The 27,757-nt window shown below is 44.5% G+C and overlaps 1 protein-coding gene across 7 annotated transcripts in view; it reads left to right on the forward strand.

The window, feature by feature from the left end:
• LOC135914494 (low-density lipoprotein receptor-related protein-like) overlaps nucleotides 1-27,757 on the forward strand; it is a 172,151-nt gene that overhangs the window by 6,073 nt on the left and 138,321 nt on the right. For 6 of the 7 annotated variants that reach the window (XM_065447372.1, XM_065447377.1, XM_065447375.1 and 3 more), the window contains exons 2-5: nucleotides 5,353-5,518; nucleotides 6,022-6,189; nucleotides 7,016-7,183; nucleotides 22,141-22,317. In XM_065447372.1, coding sequence (XP_065303444.1) covers nucleotides 5,353-5,518; nucleotides 6,022-6,189; nucleotides 7,016-7,183; nucleotides 22,141-22,317 — 679 coding nt within the window. The remainder of the gene's footprint in view (nucleotides 1-5,352; nucleotides 5,519-6,021; nucleotides 6,190-7,015; nucleotides 7,184-22,140; nucleotides 22,318-27,757) is intronic. The other variant, XM_065447378.1, reaches the window with a different exon arrangement.

A 27,757-nucleotide genomic window follows, 5' to 3' on the forward strand; every position in this document is an offset into this window, starting at 1 on the left:
GGGCTGCGCCTCTGCCGGCCCCCCTTGCACTCAAGAAGAAATGAAGCTAATTAGGGCCCAGAATCAGATCTCTCAAATCCTGGCAGTCCAGAGGGCTCGCGAGAGGGCCGTCAGGTTTCACCTGATGGTCCCCGAGTGGGCCTAGTCAGGTGACGTGGAGTTTGCTTACGTCTATAGCGGACCAAATAAAGTTATTTCACTCGCTCACTCACTCACTCACTCACCGCATTTTCTTCATAGCCACCGTGCTCCGGTAGCTTCTCTGTTTTTGCTGACTCCATGCGCGTTTGTTTACCGCCAATAAGTGTGGTACTCTCTATATAAGGTGTAATGTCAACAAGAGTATTTTGGCTTGCAGCTAGCGCCGTCTTGTGCTTGCATCGTACGCCTCAGTATTCGCACGCATTTCGCAACACCAACGCACCACACGTTCATTGCTTCGGTGCAGTGTGTCTAGTGTGTGACCCATTTAGCAGCACGACACCTAACAAGAGCCACACTTTTATAAGCCATTTGAAAATGTCCTTTTTTCAATGGTGTAGACACCCTCACATTCGCATTCATTGAAAATACGTTGAACATAGCACAGAGGTAAAAAAGTGCTTGTTAAGAATACTTTTCACAAGAATTGGGTTAATTATGTTTTTATTGAGAAATATGTATTTTCTTTCTCGATACAAGCAAATCATTGCGTCGGTCTGTTAGGCTCAAGACTTATCGCATATCCGCTTGAGCAGCCAACCTATTGCTGGTCCCTGATTTACTTACTAGAAAAAACCTCTGTCTATCAGCTAAGCTAAAGAAAAAGGAAGGAGCACTATCAAGGAAAACTTACTGGTCTTGAGAAAGGCGGAAAGAATTCGAGCTCAGTAATTTGAGTGGAAGTAAGTAGAGCTGCCCAGCTCTTCGTCTTTGTAGTCCTCTTTGACTCCACTGTTGCCCATAAAATCTATGAATTCCTCATTCATGTCGACACGCGCAAGGATCTTAGGACAGGGTAAGGAGGGGGCACGCGTACTACTCCGGGCGGTCCCGATGGCTGCGCGCGTCCGCCCGTATAGCTGCTGTATCATGAAACCATCTGCAACGCGGCACTGTGCAACGCGCGCTGTGTTTTCGCTGTTGAGTTCGCGTTGATGTCAGACGCAGCACGAAGATTCATTCGCTCACTGCTGCTCTCGCGCATGCTCACCCTAGCGTTTGGACAGCGAGTTTCCGCGGTAATCGAGTGACATGTGTTCGTGTTTGCTTGTGCGCGCGTGACACTATCCCTGTTAAATTAGTACACCTATGATTAGAGGGTTATGCGGTCGATAAAAACTACTATCCTTCCTTCGTATAGCTAGCTCTCCCCTAATTTGATGTCGCAATCGATATTTCGCCTTTCGGGCGAAACTGCCACTTTTATGATGATGATGTCGATAGTCGAGATGTTGCCGAAAACAAGCAACTTGAAAGCATCGTCCGCGTTATTGTTTAGTGTATTAGCGACATGATTTATTCCATACATAGTGTCGTCAGCTTTGCGGCAATGAGCAAAGACGTCTTGGATGTATGAAAAGTACGTCTCTGTAGATGTCTGAACACGAGTCGTCAGAGCCTTTCTCAGGAGAACCTTATGCACGGGTAACCGAACAGTTCGCGTAGCTTTTCTTTGAAAGTGTTCCAGCTGGCTATCTCGTCTTCGTGCGTTTGGAGCAGCACACGTGGCGTGCCGCTTAGCTAAAAGATGACATTGTCAATCATAATCGTTGGGTGACACCTGTGATTAGCACTGACGCTTTCATAGAGCTTGATCCATTCGTCAACGTCATGTCCCACCAGGGCAGACAACACACCAGGTGGTCAGCCGTGACGACTTGAGCAGTCTCTTCACCGGGAGGCTTAGTGACAAGCTTGATGTACAGACCGATGTGAAGCATCGCGGCGAGGACGGGCATCGAAAACCTCCACCAAAACGTTACGTGTGGACACAGACAAAACGGCTATTTACCCTGTATTCACACTGCCGCCATACCGCAAGATACCCGCTCACGCAAATAGCCCAGACACTTTTTCGTCTTACCCGTGGAGGCTCGTCTCTTTACCACCTGTCGATGGTATCGTAATAATATTATGGTTTTAGGTGATGTATGTATCCGCATGACAAAAAATATTCTACAAAGTATATCTGATAGTAAAGCTGAGACTATATATAGCCCAGCTGACACTATATGACAAATACTGCGAAATAAATTGCATGTAGTTGGTGCAGGCTCCAAGAAATATACTGAAAGTGTGTGGAAGTACATCGTAATGCGGCAATAAATATTTTTTTGGTCGACCACTTCCTGGGTCTTATCTTTCAAGGTTTCAAGAACGAAAGCCGTGGAGGCGTCGAGCGGTCGCCGATAGACTTGCCATATTTCATGAGGGATCAGCAAGAGAAAGTGTGTCAAAAGTTTGCAACAAACATTTCACTCCCTGTTACACAATACATGAGTGTTCGTAGGTTAACCTACGTCTAGTTCTGCGATTCATACTTACGCGGATAAGTGCGTGTAAATGCCCGCCGCCTGGCACATTCCCTGGTTTGCGCAGCTGCTTACTATCATGATCAATGTCATCGAAAGTCCCAAACCCCGTATATATATATATATATATATATATATGCACATAGAAACACAACAAACTGAAATTAGCATTATTTCTTGCATATGGAGTGGCCTCCAAAAAAATTGCAGGTGCATCTCTCTTTTACAGAAATTAACGAGTTCAACGTTATTGCAATATACTTTGTGGTTTGTACGTAGTTGATGAATATATGGCTTATATAATATTAGGGAAGGCGGCTCGTACGCTGTGGCCAATATTTGCGTCAGAGGAGTTCATTGAAGATTGCAAAATACGCAGTGTGGCACTCTTACCCTTACTCTTTGCCGATGTGATTTTCGTAAGTTTTCTTTAACACGGTTTCCTCAGCATTGCAGTCCGATGCTTTATCCATTTGGACATGGACTGTTCAGTGACCTTTATTGGCGGGAAAAACTTTAGACAGAGACAAAAATAGATAGATAGATAGATAGATAGATAGATAGATAGATAGATAGATAGATAGATAGATAGATAGATAGATAGATAGATAGATAGATAGATAGACAGACAGACAGACAGACAGACAGACAGACAGACAGACAGACAGACAGACAGACAGACAGACAGACAGACAGACAGATAGACAGATAGATAGATAGATAGATAGATAGATAGATAGATAGATAGATAGATAGATAGATAGATAGATAGATAGATAGATAGATAGATAGATAGATAGATAGATAGATAGATAGATAGATAGATAGATAGATGCATGGAGAGATGCCGCAACTGGGTGAAGGTTCCAAGGAAGGGTAATAGCATTAATAACTCCAACCAGTTTTTTTCTTACATATAAGCGTCTTCGGTGTCTGAAACTTATTATTTATAGGCAGTAACTGAAATGCTTCCCGACCTATAGTCATTGCTCAATTGTTAAATAGACACGATAAAGAAAGACTCATTTTGGCCAAAACTCGATCTCATGCCATTACCTTCTCCACATAATTTCTCATGAAGCATGCCTGCCAATTCAAAAAATATGAATGCTTAGATGGTCAATTTGTTTCAGTTTTTACTGAACTCGGTGACCACACACTACCCATATATATGAAAAATTCACCACACCTTTGATACAAATTGCATAATATGGACAGAAATGTGAATAATATTTTTACTGTTATTATTTTGCCACTTCGCACAATTTACGGTGTCTATCTGACAATTTGCCATTCTGCCTATCCGTCGGTCTGTTTATGTGTCTGGCCGTTTTCCCGCTTACTTGTGTTAGTGCGTAACCCAAAACCTATGAATAGAGAATAAGGCTGCTGTGCTCAGGGAACCGGGTTCGAAGCCAACCATCCAGCCAACTTGGGTCACCCTGTGTGTGACCTTAAATTACTTTTACTATTACTACTATGCATTATTATTTATTGAACCCTTTCTTCCTCTTTCTATTCCCCTGTCCCCCACCCCCAGTGTAGGGTAGCAAATCGGATGCTGTTCTGGTTGACCTCCCTGCCTTTTCTACCCTTGTTTTCTCTCTCTCTCTCTCAATGAACCTCCTTCACTCCAACTTGAGTAACTCCGTATAAGCCATTGGGTACGTTCCTCTCCACGTTGAGCCTCTTTGAAGACAAATTCGATCACTGGGATTGTGCCACTGGTAACTTGGCACTCCTGAACGAACCGTTTTGATGCAAACCTCTGTTACTGGGCATGAGCCGTTTTTCGAAGAACCTCTTTGATGCCCCTTTTGCTTCAATGGCCTGGTGCCAGTGGTTATGTAATGCTCACTAATGACGAAACGTATTTGAAATTTATCCAGTGATACGTTGAATCGAAGCAATGTCATATATGTTCAAGGAATGTTGTCGGAATATGTATTCACACACGTGGGAGGCGCCGACTTCGAGGCAAGGGCGCAGCGTGTTCAGGGGGAAGTGGGAGACAGAATTTAGGCTGCGTGTACAGCTATTCGATGACGCGTCCCTGGTGTGGCAATATGGTGCGGCGATACATTGCTTCCATGCTAATCACATCAGCATCTATATTCATCGTAAAATAGATTCTGCCATAGCATCTTTATTGGCAACTCATGTAACAGCACAAAACTTAATGAATGGATGGTGAATGAGACCGATAGAGACCCGTCCTTATGTTCAGCGCTGTTACGTAAGTTGCAATGAACCAACTGTCCCAGCCAGCAACCATTCTGTTTTTAATCGCTGTAGTCAGAATAACTAACAAATGTATTTATTTTTCAATTTGACTATATTTCCAAGCGCAGGAACTATCAGTATTATAGGATACAGTAAATAGTAGTTAACCTTGTAGTGAGCGTGGAGAATATGTGAAATCAAAGGGTTCAGTTGTTACTCACAGTAATACGAAGTGACAGATGAAGGAATCTGCCGTTAGAATGGTGTTCCATGTCCGCGACTTCTGCCACAGTGTACGGTACTGGCTAATACTACCAAGAACTAATGTTGTAAGAATACTCAAGAGTATGGCTGGTGAAATAGTACGGCAGTCGCTTGATTGAAGCAGAGCATGCGCAGTGCGGAGATGTAACTTCTGTACCAACCTGCCTGAAGTTATGATTTCATTCACTATCACTTTGCTTTCCGTCGTTATTTCTACATTTCACTAAAACATACAAATAAGCTTCCCCTGTGATTTCTCAGTTATAACTACCCTTCGCTTCGTATCATCGCAAGTAACCTTGGAGTGAGGGCTTTCCGGCTTGGATTAAAATAATTTTTTTTTCTATTTCAGAAGAAATTGGCTGTGCGAATTGCACATGCCCCGATAAAAGCGCTGCGCATTGCTTTATTCCTGAATGTTCTTCCTTTTGTAAGAATGGCACTCTCTATAACAAGCTTACGAATAATTGCATCCGGAACACTTCAATCGTATGTCGAATAAAACCAAGAAACAGGAGGCAAGTGTGCAAATTTCTTTTTTTTTTCCTAATGTGATGTTAACGACTTTGATGCAGCTTTGCGTCTATACCCTACAATTATCCGACTATTTTCGGGTACCTAGTGCTCCTCAAGAAATACATGAACAATGTAAAGTGGTCAATGGCACGAAAAAAAAAAGCGGCCGGTTGAGAGTAAGCGTTTCTGCAAGGTGACTGGTCATCGTCATGGCAGCAGTTCTATAAAACAAGGCCAATGTTCAGAAACTATGCATTTCACCAACGTTTCGTCTCTTTACTTACTCTTGGTTACTTGTGTCCGTGTTCTTGTGAACTGCTTTTTGTTTTGCGTGATTTCTTTACTTCCTTTGTTTGTTCGTTATTGCACTTCACCCGAAGGTCCTTCAGTAGGCCGTTTACAACATTCTAAATCTGCCTGTAATCATCGCAGCAAGTTGTTTTTAGAAACTAAGGTTTACTGTGTATATATGCGGCAAAAAAACTCAAGGGCAATTCCTTTGCAGTCCACGACACGCTGCTGACCTTCAGTGCATAAGATGCCTATGTGGAGAGCGTGACACCTCCTGCGAGTTCGGTCCACTATGCAACTGCAACAATGGTCTTTTCTATCCTAAGAACAACAAGGAAAACTGTGCTTCGAACCTCCCACAATGCGGAATTTTCCTTGACGCGTAAGCAAAGCACGCTATTTTAATTTATAATGCTACTATATTATGTGACCTTCTAGAACCTGCAGCAAGCACGCATAGAAAGAAATTCTGGTTTAAGGATTCCTAGCAGAATCAAAAATTTCCTTTTGCCATTCACCTTCGTGATCTTAGAGCAAACATATACGCTAAGGAGAATGTTCTTTGGATTGCCTACGAAAAGCACATACTAAAAATGCATACCATTGTCAGGCAGTGGAGTGTATGTGTGATCCTTCTTATCGTGTCTCTTTTTCTATTGGTGCATTGCTTCGAACAAGAATAAGCTAGCCCGCTGGTCAGTTCTTGTTTTCTTCGCATAACTGGTGTGACGGTGCTAATATCTGAGCAACAGTTAATCTCTCCAGGCTTTGGACTAGCATGTCCGCAGTGATAGACACAACATCGTCGCAAAAACATTCTCTTCTTCGTCTCTTGTGTGCGTTGCATCCAACAAGGCATGCCTATAAATACAAGTGTAGAAGTTACCTTCGTGAAGGAGGCAGCTTTCATAAGTGACGACGGTAATATTTTATTACCAACGAACTCCTACAGCCAACGTGCAGTTGAGCAGTCAAACAAATCGTCTTTGATCATCCTATGGTGGACAAACCGCTTGATTCTCAAGTATACAGCAAATTATTTGGCTAGCTGTTTAGTACTGAACTAATGCGCAGTATTTTCGAGAAAAACAAACGTAATAGTGTGCTGTACCTGTCTGTTGTACGACATTTTTTAGGACCTGTACAAGTAATAGCCATATTTTAGTAAAATACTACTAACACTACGCAAACAAATTTACCTATTGCAGATCACCTATTTCTAAAGGGTGCCTAACTTGCAAATGTGACCAAGGCCATGATTTCTGCAAATATCAGAACACCACTTGCAACTGTATGCGAGGTACTGTCTACAGACATGAAAAGTACAAAGAATGTGCACTTCAGCCTGAAGAATGCATCAAGATGCAAGATCAAAGGTAAGGCATTTTAATTACGACATCCTAACAACAGTTGAAGGACCCAAAATATTCTTGAGTCATTATTTCATACAACGGTAACATTCACACGCTCTCACTTTGTGCACAGAATAATCAAGGTTATATCACATTATACTGCTTTCTGGCAATCCCAGAAACGTCCCCCCGAGTAATGCTAATAGTTACAAAAGCTTATCAGCTGAGGACGTCATGCATCATGTGCATCAGCATTCCCATCATGAATGTCGACATTAATGTGATCAGCAATGAAGCAATGTAGTTACACAGCCAGTTCCGAATATCCAGTGAACCTAGTTGGTCCGACAGTCGGTTGAGAATTTTGCTCCATAAGCACATACCATAAGCTAGACCATGAACTACCCAATCTCTGTTAACCAATTTTCTGGAAAAATGACTAGAGACATAGCAGATAATCAATCCGAAAGTGCCTGAAATACCCTAATTATGCATTTCATTGGCTGAACAGGAACGGAGGCACAGAGCAGAGAGGAGAAGAACAGTAGCGCAGCAAGTGTTCGACTGCTGTTTACCTGATTGACACGTTTCATGTCCGCTGAGAGCAAGTGCGAGAGTGAACGTGTATTCGCGAGTTGATTATCACGAGAGCTTCGCTTTTCAGCCACCATTGCTGCCACGTACTGAGCCAAGCCGACGGAAACACTATCAATTAAAGCCACTGGCGAAAGAAATGCGCCAACATTAGGACGCACATCCATGAGCTCCCGGATCCACGACTTAAACCAAGAGCGAAGTGTAACTGACGCTGGTGAGGAGAACATCACCCGTCAGTGGCGCAGTGTATATGTATATATATATATATATATATATATATATATATATATATATATATATATATATATATATATATATATATATATATATATATATATATATTGTAGCGGGTAATATGCATGTGGCACTGTGCGGACTGCCACCGCTGCGGCGCGAGACACGAGCGCGGGTTGTTGATGCGAAGCGCTAGGACTCGTGATCTAGGGCTACCTGCGATCCCTCGAACGAGCTACATAAACCCCATTTCATTTGGTGGAGCTGCGGGGTAACCTCGAAAACTGGAACTCCGAAGCCGGACGCTACCGACTGCTGCGACCATGCCTGACGAAACCACCCAGGAAGATGCACCACAGCCTCCGACAGTCATCCTTTCCGGTGCATTGCGCCAGCGTGATCCTGCCATCTTTAGCGGCACCGATGATCATGACGTGGAGGATTGGTTGTCATCTTACGAAAGGGTGAGCCAGCATAACAAGTGGGACGACGTCACAAAGTTGCACAATGTGCTGTTTTACTTAAACGGCGTCGCGAACCTCTGGTTCCGAAACCACGAACACGATTTCACAACGTGGAGCAGATTCAAGACAAGTTTCACAGAAGTGTTCGGGCGCCCCGCTGTGCGCAAGCTTCGCGCAGAACAACGCTTACGGGGGCGCGCGCAACATCACGGTGAAACGTTCACAAGTTACATCGAAGATGTCATTGACCTGTGTAAGCGCGTGAATCCGTCAATGGCGGAACAGGACAAGATAAAACACATTATGAAAGGCATTGATGAGGACGCATTTCAAATGTTGCTAGCGAAGGATCCGCGTACCGTGGCCGAAGTTATCAACTTGTGCCAAAGTTTTGACGAGCTACGGAAACAACGCATCTTAGCTCGGCGCCCACCGCCTACGGAAGATTCGTTAGCAGCATTGGTTATTGGCGACAACCACACAACTTTGCTGACGCAAATAAAAGAATTTGTGCGCGAGGAGGTCGCGCGACAGCTCTCGATTTTGCCGACCACGGAGAAGCCTTCTCAATATTTGGCTCCAGCGATCCGACAGGTAATTCAAGAGCACGTGACCGAAGCTCTTCCGCCTCCGTGTCAGCCGGCTCCCGTGGCCGCGCCTCTGACGTATGCTGAAGCCGTTGCACGGGCGCCTCGTCTGCCGGGATTCTCTCCTCCGCCTTCAGCGCCTCTCCAGCCGGTGTTCTCTCATCCGCCCTCACCTCGCCAGCAGGTCGCTCCCTTTTTCAGCGCACAGCAGCAAGGCACAAATCCTTGGCGTACTCCTGACAACCGCCCAATATGCTATGCCTGCGGTACACCGGGACATGTAGCGCGCTTCTGCCGCCGGCGCTTGCCGGCCTTCGTGGGCACGGTGCGACCACCCAGCTCCGGCTTCCGACCATACCGTATGCCTCAGCGACCACCACCGGAAGTCTACGCTGCTGATGACATACCAGCACCGCAGTCACAGCTCTACAATACTCGTCGCTCACCTTTCCCGCGTCGGCGCTCACTCTCACCCATGCGTCGTAGGCCCAGTGCCAGTACTACTGAGGCGGAAAACTGATTTCCGCAGTTCCTGAGGCACGAACTGCGTCATCGTCGGAACATCAAAGTCCTCGTTTTTCCCCCGCTAACATTATTGAAGTGTCTGTTGATGGCATCAAATGTCTTGCCCTCGTCGATACAGGTGCTGCTGTATCTGTGATTAGTGAGAAACTCTGCCGTGAATTACGGAAAGTGACCATGATGCCTTCGGTATTATTGCTTAGAACAGCCAGTGCACAGCAAGTTCAGCCAGTCGCTATGTGCACTGCCAGGGTGTTGTTTCGAGACATTTTGTATCCGATTGATTTGTTTGTGCTAACTTGTTGCTCCCACGATGTGATTCTCGGTTGGGATTTTCTGTCGCGCCATCACGCCGTCATTGACTGTGCACGTGCTGAGGTTCAGTTCTCCGTTCTGTGCGATATGCCATCTCACGACTTTCAAGTTCATGATGTAACCAGGATCTGTGTAGCTTCAGATACTGACCTTCCCCCTCACAGCGCGGTATTTGTCCCTCTTTCATGCGCATCGCTTGCCGAAGCGACGGTCATGTTTTCACCCGCTGCCGTCTTCATTCGCCGCCAGCCTATATTGTTGCCTTTCGCTCTCCTCACGGTTCACCATGGGGCTGCAGAAATACTGATTTCTAACCCAAATTAGTACACTTTGGCGTTGCACTGTGGCGAGACTATTGGTACCATCCAGACTGTGGACGCTGACGTTATTGTGCATTTCCCTGTTCCCGACGACGTGGATACTGCCAACGTAACAGCACTGGCACCCCATGTGCCACCTAACCGAGTACCACCGGATGTTCTTTGTCGCTCTATTGCCGATGACCTCGAGCCGACACAACGTGAGCGGCTTATTACTCTTTTAAATGATTTTCACGCCTCTTTTGACTGCAACCAAGCATCATTAGGCCGCACAAGTACCGTCTCTCACCACATTGATACGGGACACCACGCACCATTACGCCAGCGTCCGTACCGCGTGTCATCCGCCGAGCGTCGTGTCATCGCCGAGCAAGTTGAAGACATGCTTGAACGTGGTGTTATCCAGCCATCCTGCAGCCCTTGGTCATCTCCTGTAGTGCTCATTAAGAAAAAAGATGGCTCGATTCGTTTCTGTGTGGACTATCGTCGCCTCAACAAGATTACACGAAAAGATGTCTATCCTCTACCGCGCATAGATGACGCCCTAGATTGTCTTCATGGTGCCGAATTCTTTTCTTCTTATGTCCGCAAATACATTCGGTCATGTGCAGTCTGTCAGCGACGCAAGACATCTTCTCATACGACAGGCCCTCTGCAACCTTTACCGTGTCCTGCACGTCCTTTTGATCGGGTTGGCATCGACCTTTATGGGCCTCTTCCATGCAGTGCTACCGGAAATCGTTGGATAATTGTCGCAGTAGACCACCTGACAAGATATGCTGAAACTGCTGCACTTGCTTCGGCTACTGCTCGCGACGTCGCCGCATTCGTCTTACGGCATTTCGTCTTACGGCACGGCGCACCGCGAGAACTGCTCAGTGACCGAGGCCGTGTCTTCTTGTCCGAAGTTATTATTGAGCTACTCGCCGCGTGCCGCACTATTCACCGCACCACTACGGCGTATCACCCACAAACTAACGGTCTAACGGAACGATTCAACCGCACCCTTGGGGACATGCTCACCATGTATGTTGCGTCGGATCATTCCAATTGGGACGATGTCCTCCCTTTTGTGACGTACGCATACAATACCGCCGTTCAGGCTACCACAGGCTTCTCACCATTTTTCCTTCTTTATGGGTGTGAACCATCCACTACCCTCGACACCGTACTACCATATCACCCGGATGCCTCTGACTTCACCCCTCTTTCCGAAGTTGCTCGCCATGCTGAAGAATGCCGCCAACTGGCTCGCTCGTTCACGTCGGATACCCAAGGAATCCGCAAAGATCGCCACGACAACGGTCAGCCCACACAGTCCTTCGCCGTGGACTCTCACGTCTGGCTTCGGCTGCCCTTCCAAGCTCCAGGCCTTAGCCCAAAGCTTGCCCCGAAATATCAAAGTCCATACCGGATCGTCGCGTGTACTTCGCCTGTGAGTTATGTGGTCGAACCGGTGACGCCATCTTCGGACAAACGCCGCCGTGGCCGCGAGACTGTTCACGTCAGCCGCCTGAAGCCGTACCACGACCCCCTTATCGTATCATCGCCTTAGGTCGCCAGGATGGCTCCTCTTCGCCCCGGGGGAAGTTGTAGCGGGTAATATGCATGTGGCACTGTGCGGACTGCCACCGCTGCGGCGCGAGACACGAGCGCGGGTCGTTGATGCGAAGCGCTAGGACTCGTGATCTAGGGCTACCTGCGATCCCTCGAACGAGCTACATAAACCCCATTTCAATATATATATATATATATATATATATATATGTTTGCTAATGTATGTATATTATATATACATATATAAAGCTTGAGCAATGCTGCAAAGTAAACAGAATAGCTGTCTATATTTCGGCGATTTTGACCACTGCACCGGTCGAAATCATTCCAAAAATATACTTTTTCTGTTAAACTTGTAATATCGCTCAAGTTCTTTCCGTTTCAAAGTAGCCTGGCGTATTTCTTTTAATTTACCCATATATAAACCCCTACCACGTAACCGGTTTCCCACACTTCACATACACTTCTACATTTTGACGCTCCTAATTCTGACACATTAAAAATGATATGACGTGTTTGCATCGCCTGACTTCCTTTGCACTCCGCTCGTCAAGCCAGAGCAGCTCCAACTCTTCTCAACGTCGCCAAACTGCTCTTGTTATTTAATTCAGTGGCAATGCTCATGCTAGCCCATTCGAGCTCAGCTGCTCTGAGGACAGTACAAAATAACTCTCTCAAGGCGCTTTTGAGTGTTCCTGTTGGTCCACTGGAACACGCCCTTAGAATGCTAATCACATTAAAGCTGCTAGGTGGTTGGTTTCGAACGCCTTCTCACTAAGAGCATTGTTCGGTGCTCTAACCACTACTCACACAGTTTTATAAATGCGCAAGCAAACGACCACAGAGAGAGAGCGCACGAGGACAGGCGTATATCATAGCTCAACTAAATGCACCAACTCGGCCAACAAGAAGTTCTTCTAAGCTACATATGTTCTACTGCGGGCTATGGTCTGCGCCTGTCCTTGTGTGCTCTCTCTCTCTCTCTCTGTGGTCCTTTGCTTGCGTATTTATAAACCTTTTTGCTAATATGCACCAACTCACCCAACAAGAAGTTCTTATAACCATTACTCCACGGATGTGAGTCTGAAAAGCTACAAGCACTCACGCAAGCCATCTATTGCGACCCTCGGCACCCTAACGATTAACTCACCATTTAGGCCGCGGTGCGGTATCTCTGTGAGGTTACGCATATCGTGCCTGTTGATTGAACACATCTTAAGGCTGAATAAAACTGTCGTTATTTCTGCAAGCGCCACAATGGTGGCTGAGGGCTGAGTTCGTCACAGAAATATTCACCGCGTATGTTGCCATGCTGTGGTAGTTATCGCTTACAAATATGTCAACCATGTTTGGCTGGGCGGACTTTCTTCGCATTCGGCGGTCTACACAGTTACCATGATTATTTATAAAAGTGTGGCGAAGAATAAAGTAAGTCTGGATAGGCAATATGAGTAGTTGCACTATATACTACATAATGGCACCTCTGCAGATATGATGTAGAGCATGCAGTCAGGAAGGCAAGACATCAAGCGTACACGCCTTGCTGTTCTGCAGTGTCTGAAGTACGGGTGAACTGCTGTTATTTGTGGGCAGCGTAGTCCACGCATTGGAAGCTCCTGCACGACTACGGCACCACTTCTCAGTGCGTGTTGGATAAGGCCGCACTAGTAGGGAAGTTATGGAGCGTCTCTCGTGTGTCCCTCTCTCGAGTGGTAGAGTCTGACCGTGGCGTGTTGGTCAAATCTCATGTACATACTTGTATGAACGGGATCCGATAAGGCAAGTATGTCAAATGCCTTGGATGCTGGTTTTAATGCCGCCCTTTAGGTGACACAGGAAAAGACCACAAATGCGTGGGCACTGGCGACGCGCAGCGCTCAAGGGCATGTAGTGTCATGACCATTAGAAAGCACCGACGCACTGGAAAAGCGCTATTCCCAACTAATTTTCATTGCAAATATTACCAGTAGTACCAGCAATGAGTGATTAGCATGAACCAACTAGCCCAGCAAGAAATTTTGTTAGTGTAACGACAGACCACTGAAGCGGTGGAAGCGTCAGCACAGCGGATAGCGCTGACATCGATGCGACGCTATTAGACACCGTACAGGACACATCCATGCCAGCAGAAAACAGGCGAAACGGGGTGTTCGCGCATCACACCTGCTGGTATGGTTTATTGGCTACGGTGTCTGGGGGGCGGCGGCAGGGGAGGCGGGGTTGCTGCTATGCACGAGCTCGCGGAGTCAAATCCCGAGAGCGGCAGCCACATTTGGATGGAGGCGAAATGAAAAAAAAAAAAACGCCCGTTTCTCGAGCATTGCGGGCATGTTAAAGATCCCCTGGTGGTCTAAATTATTCCGGAGTCCCTCTCTACGGCGTGCCTCATGAATAAAACGTGGTTTTGGCAGGTAAAAAGAACAGCCCTCAGTTCTCATCAACTTCGATTCTTCGTGCATCGTTTGCCGTCGCACCTGTTGGGCAAGCCTTAGGTCGAAATGTACCGTCGGCCTGGTGACGTAATTGCTGTCATCCAAAATTTGGGACACAGAAAGACGATGAATGTCGTGAAGCTGAGGCACTGCGGGCGTGCGATAGTGGGCCCTGCCATACCTACGGCTTGCGAGATGCCAGTGCTTGCAGGGTTACTAGTGACATCCGCCACGAGAAATTTCGTGTTCGATTGATGGTAAGGACACCAATATAGTGACGCGAGGTTAATTAGATCGTCTCCAATTATTCAGATGTCCCGGGACAGTACATGGGCTTCAAAGAAAAATGCATAACGTAATGGCTGGGTAGTGGCCGCGCTGTCCCCGGTTCTTTGGCATGCACCTCTCATTGCCGTTGAGCCAATGGAAATGCTGCTGCCGCAAAAATAATAGGCGAAGTAAACTTAGGCAGGAAAAGCTCGTTCTTGTAGGAACAGTTCCTTCCTGTACAGTATATTTCTATTTCAGTCAACCCCATCGTGATGGTACTATTCATACCCATTGTCCTGCCTGGCTTCATGTGATGACTTTATGTACTTTATGTGCATTCCAATTTCTTGATCTCACACTGCTATGCTTAATCATCTGGCGGTCCCAACGGCACATTCTTGGTGTCGCTATCCGTTCTGCCAGAAAGCAAAGCTTCCATTGCAAACCTCCTGTGGTTTGGCATATGTCGTCAGTTTCTTATAGCATATCTGGATACAAGTCGAATTGAATGGAATACTCAATATTTCTTTAAATATTGCTCTGGAAGAACAAACGGGCATTTTCGCAATAATAAAAAGCAATGTTCCCGTCCTAGTATTCGGAACATACCGATGAACCTGTGATTACAATGCTCATTATCACAAATTCTTTATTTAAAAAAGGAGGATATGAAAAAAAAACATGATAATTTTATTTGCTCACTCAGTCTGCTGCGGAATTCAGGCTCACTCAGGCTTCTAAGGATGCGAGATCGCCTCTTCATGTCTGTGTTTGTGTGCCCATAAAGATTCATTATTGAAGGTTGTAATGGGGACATCGCAAGGAAGTACAATAGTGATCATAACTACCTTACCCGTAGTCATAACTACCAGTGAGGCCGTTAACCAAGTGGTGGTTAAGACGGGGTAGTGAAGTAATATTCACAATTACTACATCGTCATAGCATATAAACATGTGATCAAATACATACTCGATATAATGAAAATAGCTAATGACATTATCGTCCACCATTATTTTCAAATGACAGATGCGCCGCAATTCCTTTCTTTTTTTGGGGGGGGGGGGAGGGGGGGCGGGTGGTTGGATTAGCCAGGTTCAAAATGGTATAGGTATTGAAGCGAACTTGTCGTGACTAATTCAGCACTACGAGTGATTAAAGTAGAGCTCGTAATAAGGCATACAATATATTAAGAATTATTGACGGGCATGACAAGCTGATTGAAACTGGCTTCCGTCGTGCTCTGGTCGTCATACCGTTCACAATGTTACAGGATCTTCCCACTGTGGTTATGCCGTCGTCGTCACATTGCGTGGATGCTACATTGCTGCCATTTTATTGCAATCAGGCTGTCATCATCTACTTATAATCATCATCATTTGTTCATGAACTGCATCAAGTAAAACTTCGACCAACTCTGATGTCAATCGTTGCATGAATAAACGATGACGGCCGTATAATGTTTTCGGCTTCTTCAATAACTGTAAAATTTGGCATAGACTCTTGTGTGCTTACGTGGGGGAATGCGAAAGCATCATAGTCTCTTTGGGGAACTGTTTTCGATCGATGTTTTCGACATGTATAGAACTCTATACGCATGAAACGTTCGACAACGTGGTAGGGCGCAAATAGCGAAATTATGTTTTTTTCTTCTTGGACACAAAGCACATTATCACCCTCACGATGAGGTCGAACAAGAGAGCGCACGTGTTGGGATCGCCGCTGACGAGTTGCATGCTTTCGTACAGCGTCAATCTCTCCACTGGCGTCAATGCGCGCAATAGGCCCACCTTTAGTCAGCAAGAATGGATATTACCATCCTCACGATATGTTCGAAGTAGATGGCATACGTGAAGGGATGCTCACTGACGAGTTTGTGGCGTTCGTACACAGTCGCTCCCTCCACCAGTATTAATGCAAGCATTTGGCACACCTTGAGTCAGCCATAACCGTAGTGCCACCATGGTGTAGGGAAGCGTACACGTCTCGCAACCCGGAGGTCCAGGTTCGTTTCCCTCCAAGACCGGAATGTACAGCATGTATTTTCGAAGCCGTTCGTTTACTTTGCGTTCAATAAACTCCCTGAGAAGCTTGACGTAAATGTGAGCACCCTTTTACGTGTTTTTATTATTTGCGCAGTCGACCATTCCTTTTGGCCCCGTATTTCGGTCTTCTCGACTACGACGACCTTTTTAGTGACGATGCATGTAATCCTTTAGCATTATCATCATCTTTATACAGGGTGTCCCAGCTGACTTTAGCGGGGGCTTAAAATATGCGAATGTCACGTAGCTGGACAGAACCAAGGTGATGTTGTTTACCGTCACTCGGAGATGCTCAAATTAATTTTTTTTACATTCCGCCTAATTATACAATTAGAACTAAATAATTATTGAAATTCTCAAATATAATAATAAGAAGAAACGTTTCAATGAAGAAACTGTAGGGCTACATGAAAAACTCCCGATACAACTTTCTGTTGCTGAATACGTGATACATAAAAGTGTTTTCCGGGCGTGAAATAAGCCCGCAAATGCGCGCAAAATTACCGCGCGACTGGCCGCTAGAGGCACTTTACGTGTATTTATTGATGTTCCAATGAAGCGTAAAGCACACAAGGTGAGAGTAGAAATTGCACTCCTTCATCACCCTCCGCATAGTGCTTACGGAGATTTCCGAATCTTGTACTTGCCTCACACGTGCTTCAGGGTTGGCTGCCTCATAAACACGGGCGCCCTCGTCAAAGTCGAGAATTACTACCGTTATGTTAGAACGCATTCGCTTGTAGACGGGCCAGGTTCAGGAAACAGCTTCAAAAATATTAAAGCTGTAACGCGACCTGCAGCAGGACGCCCCGCGTAGAAAGAACGAGTGCAACCACTGTTGAAATCTAGTGTTGCCTTGAGCGTGCGCCAGTGCCATATTTACTCTTTCCGTCACTGAGTACCTTGCTGTCCGTATGGAAGCCATCGCAGCACTGTCTAAATGGCCTACACAAGAAGAAAAGAAGCAGTTTGAGTTAATTGCACTGGGTTACAATTTCAGAAATTCTTGTGTTGCGCAACGCATAGAAACTTTCTATACGCTTGTAAGGTTGGTGTTTAAATATGATTCCTGCCATCTTCGCCATAAAACTATTTCTATGAACGTGGTAGTTTACGTAATTAGTGATTTTGGTTAATTAGATAGTTGATTTCGGTTTCTTCGCTGTGTTTGATGCAGCCCTCATAATAAAATATGTGTGGAAACACCAGCTGCACTGCTAGTTCTTAAAAAAAACACCGTAATTCTTAAAGAAGAAGTCCGAGGACACCTAACCACTTCTTATGAGTTGTGAATGAGAAGGCACTTTACCCAATTGAACGCTGCTGAGCGGTCTTTCGAGTTATGAACTCGTCGCGGGAAGGTGAGCGAGTTCAGATGCTTGGCCAACGCCTCTCTTGGCACAAGGCCGAGGCATTTCGAGCCGCGACGTCATGCTGCCTCGCCCGACTGCCACGTTGTCTAATGGGGACGCTCCAAGTTAGCCACGGTGATTTTTACTTCATCGCCTTCGCCACGCCGGCCTTGGCAATGCAAATGTCTGGTCAAGTGGCATGAGGCCATGAAGCAGAGTGCACAGGCCCGTTATAAAGGAAGATATTGTTTAGCCCAAATAATAATACAGTCGGCTTCGGAGCGTTAAGTCGTGCATTCTAAACTCCCTACCGCTAAAGTTTTTCCTTTCGGATTGACACTATTTTTATACATAAATTTCTTTGTAGCGATTGCCAAGGCAAAGTTACAGCGCAGGCGAGAGCTTGGCCGAACAAGGATTGCGTGGATAACAGAGGCTTCCGGAAAGCCTGTAATATGCCGTATGCTCACATCATTTTTCAAACACTCAGCAGAAAAGAATCCAGGCGTCAGACACTTGAACAATTCCTCGCGTAACTGTATTAGTGAAAGCCTGTGACTGGACATGCTCACTACAGGCCAGCGTGCACTTGAGTCGGTGTTTCAATATAGTCAAATACTCAACAACGAAAACAGTTTATCAGCGATACAGGTCTCCTAGCGACAGTTCTCGTGAGGTCCAAATAATATTCGAGCTGGTTGCTGATACGCGCTACGCCATTCATGTCAAAGTCGAAATCAATGTTTGGTTGATTCACTTTACAAGACCTCGTGATAAGGTACTTCATGAGCAAATAATTATAATAATTGCAGCCCTGAATATCAAGCGCAATGTCGTGATTGTTTTCCTAAATTATTATTTCAGCAAACACGCTAAGCTTCAGAAGCTAGTGTGGCGAAAGGCACGGTACATGAAGCAGTATTGTTTTCAACATAAGTTAACGGCATCAGTAGCAACGCGCCTTCAGCAATTTAGAAAAATTAATAGCACTCATCACACCGAAATATTTTATTGAGAGATTAACAAAATGAGTCATTGGTCTGGACAAGAACACTTTAAAACAAACATCGTAAAAGCTAGGCTCTTGTAGTAATGACCACCAGCAAGCCTCACTCACATTCCTGCATGATTCTGAAAAGTACATATATAAAAAAGAGCACATGAATGTACATATATGTAGGTAAACGTAGAAATATCTCTTTCGTAACATCTGGTATTGAGCGCCTTTACTCTATTAGTAGCGCTGGGGTGAAAACACACTACATTAAAAAAGATCACCCGCTGTTGCTCAACCAGCCTACTAAACTTTCTTTTCTACGGCACATTGTTTCATAATAAAATAAAACGTCCTCGCTTATTATAAATCCCATATGGCCTACGCTAAAAACCACCTCATGGTAATACTTCATAATCACTAAATTTCAGACTTTCTTCTTCTTCGTGCCCGGAACTATGATAACTATTTTCACGGTTACCAAGAAGGAAATATAATCTGAACTGCTGATATCGTGTCCCTTCGAGCTGCGATTACAAGTCAGAATTTGCATGTCATCAGTTTTGTGACACAAGGCGGCTATAAAGGCTTTAAAGGTGGCACCATGGCCAAAAGCATATCATGAATTATAACTCATACCTCTGTCACACAAGCACGTAAAAGCTCTTTTATGTAAGTGGTTTTTTACGAAGTTGAAAGACTTGTTAGTGAAGAGGTTCCGTGCGGCAGATGCACGGCACCGACGATCTCTTCTTAGTGTTTCCTTCTGCTCACGCTTTACGGAAAGCGTGACGCTAGCATTCGAAATAAAATGGGTCAAAATAAACTGATGTACCTCAAAATATATAGTGAAAGCATATTTTATTACACGCTTTTCAAATAAATTTAATAACGCCACATTAAGATATGTTAATGTAATGATTTATTGTAGTAGTTTGGAGAGCGTTAGACCGGCTTTCGAGGCCCGTCCGACCTGCTCACGAGGGGGCAGAAGAAAGTGAGCGTTACTGGATTTACTAAACCTTCTGCGAGACACAAAATAAGTTTTTACGATGAGCCTTGGCGACAGAAAAATACGCATTTGCTTAATATTTTAATATGTGATAATTGCTGGCGTCCACTGGTTTCGAGGCTACTCATTTTCGGCCGTAAAAGACATTGACGAATTCCACTTCCAGAAAAGGCTGCTTCTGAAGAATAGGTCGCTCCCTGTCGTGTGTCTGCGAGCAAAACTCTTTTTCGGGAGAGGTCTTCTTGCTCAAAAGACTTTCGAGTGCCCATGTAACAGGGGTATCATATATTGGGAAAATTAGGAGGTATAGGAGCAATAATTCTGTTTAGGATTGTTGCGTAATAATCAAAGAAGGGACGTATTTCATTTACACAAAGTACGCAATGTAAGGCAAATCTAACGCTAATATTTGCCATGTTGAGCAGGCAGAATGCAATATGCAAGGGTGCGCCTCATTTCATCTCAAAAGTTCTCGAAACTGCTTGCATTTTACTACCTGGCATTCGTTCAATGTCGATGCTTCGGTGGTAAACACATCAAAGCGCAAATAGAGCTTCTCATTTGTAGCGCATTCTCATTTGCCATAAAGACGATAAGGAGTACTTCACTTTTTTTGTAGATTTCAGAACAATAAATCATTTAGGGATCTACAAACAATTGTGTTTATTATTAGCAAGAAAGTATACAATCCTTAATCAAATGCATACTTTACTCATACCTCGATGTGTTATTAGCTTACGGAAGTCAACTTTGTAGGCGGCACACGGGTCGTTTACATTTGGGAAACACGTTTAGAGCGCTCATTAATTTTTTTGCCTCAACTCCTACGATTTATAAATGTCTTGCTTTACCCGAATGCGATTTCACATTTCAGTGGTGTACAATGTCTATGTGAACGTACTCCACAGTACTACTCCACAAGGAGCCGAAATCTATTGGTTGCAGCATCACCCGACTCTATTCAGTCACTGCATCTTGCTGCTGTCTTTTTCTTGAGAATGACGTTCCTTTTAGCTTTCCAGCCATAACTAATATAAGATAAACAAAATTAACATTACCTAAATAACTACTACTAAACGTGCCAACCAGCCCCGCTGCTTATCTTAAGTGCTGCACCAGGCTCGTTTGACCATTCGGCTTGAGGTGCCACAAAAATTGTTTATTCGGAGGACGAGGAAGATGCGGCTCAGAATTGCGTTTGCAAGGTTCATGGAGTTGCATTTCGGAGATTCCCCATCTCTTTTCCGGATCCTTACCGCCTTTCTTGCTAGTTGGAGTAATGACGGATCACAGTTATTGCCGCGATGGGTCACTTCGTGCTAAGCGTGACAAGAAAATCATCGCAATATGCGCACCCTAGACTTTATGTGCACTCTTTCCCTTAAGAAATGCAGCAACAATGCTTTCATCCCATAAACAAAATTACTATAAAACCACTGCATCGTACTTACTGCCCTCATCTTCAACTTCATTCACTTAAAAAATTATTTCTCAATAGTTTCTCTCCTGTTTAAACTAATTCACCACCCACCTGAAAAAATGCTATTTGTCCTTATCATAGCCCAATCATCTCTGCAGTTCGTTCTTCACTTCGAAAATTTCCCTTTTCTGCTACAGTGCATGTCACGTAGAAAATGGTGTCATTTCATTCATTTTATTAAGTTTTTCCAAAACATGTTCTTTAGCATATAATTGTACGTTCCGTAAAGCCTAACTTCACTTAATCATCATTTAATTTTAAATAGAAACTGTAAGTTAGACTGACATAACTAGCGGGCCATATAGACTATTATAAACGATACCCACGAAATAATTGTATTTCTAAAATCATGTCTCAGGATTGATGCCTACAAGCACAGTTGAAAACAAGTTGAACTACCACACCAAGCTTACTTGAAGATTATGGTGCTCTGGTTAACCATGAAATGTGGGGAGTGCTGCTTGCGGTCTGCGCGAAGCCTTATATATCACCCATCGCTTTAGACGGTCATTCTTCACGTGTTCCCGCCCTTCGTGATGAGCGACCAAAGTAATAGCTGCGAAGCTATCACTGAAACAACGTCAAAAGGGGATGCTCCTACAGCACTAAACTTGGTTTGTATATATCAGTATAGCGTTGTTATTGTTCACACGTGCATTTACCGCTTCGTTCGTGACTGATGAACTGCACGATGGGCCGTCATTGCGTCAGAGAATGCGCAACAAGCGAGACATTTACTTTTGTGTCCCAGTCTTAGCCCTTTATCCATTTCTGATTGCAATCGCTTGATTTTACTGCCTAGCATCCCGAGGCCAGCAGAAAAAGATAACTGCGCGCCATGCAAGTGCAACGACAAGCAACCGGTGTGCGCTGTTGTGGACACCAAGTGCGACTGCGTTAACGAGCGCCTGCAATTCAGGGAGACGGGAAAATGCGCCATCAACAAGGACGACTGCGGCGCATTGCTCGTTCCTCCACTGTAAGAACACCTCTCTTTGGTCATTGTATTATAGTAGTTGTTATTTTCTTAAATCCAATGCCATGTACCAGTGGCATTCGATATGGTAATATGCAGCAAGTTCCTCTATGCAATCCAAAAGAGAAGTCACCACTATAATTCGGGGCCATGTAACAGAACTCAATTTCCTCCAAGGACTTTAGAAAAATATTCTTTATTTGAGGAGTAAACAAAGGTCACCAGAATGTCCTTAAATGAAATCTGAATTGAATTTTAGCATGTTTTCGTTCTATATCGTCACTCTTTAGAAGAACCTGCCTAGCCCAACCACTACCACACATTCGCGATTCAGAAAAGCGTCTAACAAGACGCTGAACATACATAATCTCAATAAATCCTTCATCGTTCGACAATACCTGCAAGTTTGCAAATGTATTTCAGTTTCTTTTTTGGCACTCTATGGCAAGTATGGGACTGTAAACACCACCATCTTATGCCAACTGCCCTCATTGGAAGTCTTATTGAACATTTCATTGAAAATCTAGAAGTTCCTCCTCAAAAACTTAATCATGAGCTAATGAGATCGTCTACTGACTCGTGCTATCAATTCGGGCACCAAAACTAGAAAGTAAGCCAAAATGTCAATCCAAACATTTCGCCAGGTGCATCTACACTGTCCCGTGATACCGTTGGACAACAGTACTACCGAGACTGGACAACGTGGCTAAGATTTCTAAATGAAGCCTTTATAAAGGAGGATGTAGACTTCGCAAAAGTCACCTAGCTCATCAGACCAGTGCTTGAAAACATTGATAATATTGTGCACCGGCATTCACCTCTCCCCATGGTGTTGCTTGCGGACTGGGTACTTCTTTTATCGGTTAAATGCTTTTAAATTCCTGCGACTTATTTCGTTTATAGAAAGCCTGCAAAGGCTGATCAAATAAAGACCCGGCCACTGAATTCTGCCATATAGCACTCTGAAAAATGCACACCCCCATCAGAAAGCAGAGTACGTATTCACAAAATATATCTCACCACCATTTGTACGCAGCTTATAATTTCATCAAGAACTACGGAAGAATGAAAAATGTGCAAATGACACATGTTGAACAAGTGAAGAACCTTTATTTGTGCACCAGTGAGGTAGTGAGCGTTTTGAAAGACGATCGACAAGATGATTCTGCATGGGAAACTTGACGTTTTCGCAAGTACTATGATAAACATCAAGAGGCACCTAGGATGTTAAAATTCACCTTCAAGTGCAGCGGCTGAAGTTAGGAAGAAAACGACTGCTGCCTTTACTGCAGGTGGCAGACTTGTCTTATTTATTGCAGCTCAAGCAGTTTAGACTAGTGGATCTTGAGCTGCACATAGTAGTTGCGAAGAGCACCATCAAGCTAGCCGCTTCCTAGCCTGTGCTTGCTTGTACAGACGAGCAATGGGTTGTCTCGTGAAAGTACTCCAGAAAGAAAATAACACGTCGCGCTACGCTACGCGTAATCTGAGCGCTGTGATGCAGTGTCATGTCTCATTTCAGCCTATTATTTTTGTAAAAGCTTGGCGTTGCTGGTTTACGCGAGGACCTAATAATTGCCCTATTACGTTCAAATATGCATGTACGACACTCAAGAGTCCAGGCTATTGTTTCGTTCGCTACAAGCTAGCACTGTCAAAACGCTACATGCGCTACTTCAAAAGCATAATTTTTAAAACACTCCTAATGATCAGAAGAAACTGTTAGATAGATAGATAGATAGATAGATAGATAGATAGATAGATAGATAGATAGATAGATAGATAGATAGATAGATAGATAGATAGATAGATAGATAGATAGATAGATAGATAGATAGATAGATAGATAGATAGATAGATAGATAGATAGATAGATAGATAGATAGATAGATAGATAGATAGATAGATAGATAGATAGATAGATCCATGAACCTCAGTAATTCGCTTCTGTGAAGAACAGCTCAAAACAAGAGGAAGTTCACATGATCGATTCTAAGACGCGTTCAAACAATGCGAAGCACACAGCCACATGCATTTCCCTGCATCTATTGGCCATGCATAAGCTGCAGTTGCCCTGAAGCGGCCACTGTAGCATACGAAGCAGGGAGTGATGTCCCTACGATTTCATATGTAAAAGAAACACCCACTTAACAACTGATTTGATGTGTCTTATAGCGATATAGAAAGGCCACTCGTAGATACGAGTCCCGAAGACCAACGTGAAGACAATCAGCAGCGGAGGTAAGAGCAAAGTCATCATGTACAACGGCGTCGTACTCAGGCGAGGCATGACGCCTCGGTTCCTGGACAAACAACGCACAGTTAGGACACTCGAAGTGCAGCGCGAATACGATGAGCTATGAGCACAATTAATTTTTGATGTCTAGTTTTGTCAGGTGGACCGCGAAGTATTTCTGACCGTGTCGCTGTTGAAAGGTGGCGTTCGGGCGGAGTATTTAGGCTAAGTATACTGAGCAAGCAAATAAAAAATAGCCTCCTAATCCTTCTCTTATTGTGGCGCTTCAACAGACGCATCGTACTGTGGTGCTTTTGCTAGATCAAGCACGTTGTATTTTGGTATGCAACATGTTTTAATGCTGCTAAAAATGTTCCGCTTTCCCTACAAGGTGCACCACGGTGGCTGAAGGACGCACTCATAACTGAAATCTGTTGCACGTTTCTTGTAACGCGCAAGCTATCGTTCACAATGATATCAGACCAGGCTCCGCTCTACCGGTAGTTTCATTTAGCGACGAGGCCCTAATTCGACATCACATTTGTTGGTATCTTTCAGTGGCCAGCGCTTTCCACTTGCCAGATTTAGCCACTATTTATTTTTATTTGGTGATATTAGTTTAAAGGATGTGAAGGAAGCTTGAAATATACTTTACTACTTATTCAACACAAATTGCAGCATTTTCGTTTATTTTATGTGCCGGTGAAATAAAGGGCTTATCGGGAGCACGGACGAAGGCTTTTCAAGATAAGATTCCTTAGCAATAAGCAGGAACCTTCGGCTCCATAGACGTGTCGGAAGCCGCGTGTGGTTTTACCCACTCATTTTATTTAGCTATAAATCGTGCAAACGCAGCACAGAATTTCCGAATAAACCTCGGCTCAAACTCTTCTCGCCACTCCACAGAGTGAGGTGCAGCACCGCCACTCAAGTGATGAAACCAAACCTTTACACGTCTGGAAGAATTGTCGCAAATGATCATGAAGCGAAGTGAGCACTTCTCTGGGGAAGACGCACCGCTATCGGTTTTCTTGAAGCAGTAGATAGATATGAGTATGCAGTAGATATATTAATAGGCAAGAGATATGTGGAAACACAGCAAAAGGGAAAAAATGCGGCCATAATGAAACACAGAGTGCTACGGGGATACAATAGGTACGAGGTGCTCCGGGATACGAGGAAAGCACTTACATTTGGAAATGCGGTTGTTTGTCCGAAGCCATGGACAAAATCAGGACCCTATGGCAACAAGAGCTTCGTGAGACGCCTCGCACTGAGCGCTCAAGGGAAGAGTACAGTGAGCCTCCGCAAAGCCACATGAGCTGGACAATTGATGGATGCTCAGCGTAAAACTGATTGTGAAGAACGACTCTAGACCAAAGAGTAAAGTAAATGGATTGGGAAAGTGTTCAGGTATTTGTACACAAAGAACACTGATTCACGGTGGAGGAAAGCAACTAGGCAGTTTATCAGCAAATATGCGACGCGTAAGGTGAGCAACATGGCAACAAAGAATGTCGAGCCGAAATCCAAAGAGACTAAGACAATCTCATTGGTGGTGGCAATGGAAAAGATAACTGGTATGAGCAACTATTTAAGAGGGAAAAGGAATTTCAGGAAAGACTCAATTTATTAAAACTCAAATAGAAGCTCTTTTTATTTCGAAACGATATGAGGATGCCTTAGAATACGCACATATAGAGAGATCTACAAGAAGGGCAAAGAAGCAGGTGCTTGCTGTGGTAAAGCTAGGTATACGATGGAGGAATTTTTACTAGAACGTGAAGATATGTGCCCGGCGGTTCATTTAGGCACCTGTGGCCTCCTTGAAGCCCTTGATTTCCCAGAGCACAGGGGAAAGGTAAACATATGTGCATTAGAGTCTAGTAAGCGCGAGTGGCAGATTGCTGGAAGAAAACTAGGAAAACTGCAAGTAACGGGAGCGCATAAAAACATAATTACCAATAGGGGTTCAGCAAGTTTCGTCATGAAAATTCTCCATGATCTTGTTTTCATGATAAGCAGGACATTAGGCAATATAGTAACAAGCGCTTGGTGGCACAAGCCACAGCCCCGTTCCAAAGGGGTGCTTGCATCCGTCTATCCATCCATCAAATCCATTGAGTCGACAGGGAGTGCAGCGGTAGGAATCTTCTAGAGCACACGGTTACTATGCCTCTTACGCAAGCTCACTTAGGCCAGGGCGTGCGTATAACGTCCCTTGGCAATGAAGCAAAAGCTATAGGAGAGCAGGTTGTGCATATTTATTTCCGCGTGTAGTCTGGGCGAGCTTCGCACAGGTTTACCTTCATTTGACTATGCATAGCACATTTGCTTTACTGAAGGCAGACACATTCAAGTCGGCGAAAATCTCCGATGTTCATTGTTTATAGATGTCGCAAATATGTAACTGTTATCTGGTCAGCGAGCGACGCAGCCAGTTTCGGAGCCCCGCATGGCCTCGGAGTCGATAAGAACGTGCTGCTGACGCCGGCGTTGGTAGACGGCTTAGCAGAAGTAAGCTAGCTCATTCGTTTGTTTACTCCAGCGATTGTTATATTGGAATCTGCTTTCCTTGTTCCCGCACAGACATTGTGCACACATGTGTTTTAAGCTGTATTGCAGTGCTGTTTCTGCAATATCAAGCACGTCGTGTCTACCAACACAATCCGTTTCAATGCTGAATAAATGCTCCGCTTCCTCTGCAAGTTCCTCCAATGTGGCTGAGGGAAACGCTGAAAATTCCTTGCGCGTTTCTTGTAATGCGCAACCTATCGTTAACAATGATAGCTGAACAATGTGAGCTTTGCGGACAGTTTAATCTAAAAATGGTCCTATTTCGACATCTCATTTGCTGCTACCTATAAATATCCAGCATTTCAACATCCCAGTTTTAGTCATAATTTATTTCTGTTTGAAGATGTTAGTTTAAAAGATACGAACCAACTTCAATATGTATTTTGACTTCGTCCTTAGAGCATTGCTGAGCCTTAGGTTGAATTTACATGCCGGTAAACATAATGGCTTAGCCAGAGTAAGAAGGAGGGTTTTCCAACGTAAGATACAATAGCAATGCTATACGTCTTTGGCACCGTAGACCTAGTTTCTCCCGGCTCTGGCTCCAATGCCGTCCATCTCATTTTATTGCGCTAGCAAATTAGCAATGCTCCGCGAGTCGAAGTTTTCTCTCAACTCTTCCGAGTGGCG

This window comes from Dermacentor albipictus, chromosome 8, assembly GCF_038994185.2.
Source record: "Dermacentor albipictus isolate Rhodes 1998 colony chromosome 8, USDA_Dalb.pri_finalv2, whole genome shotgun sequence".
In the NCBI taxonomy this organism is placed as follows: Eukaryota; Metazoa; Arthropoda; class Arachnida; order Ixodida; family Ixodidae; genus Dermacentor; species Dermacentor albipictus.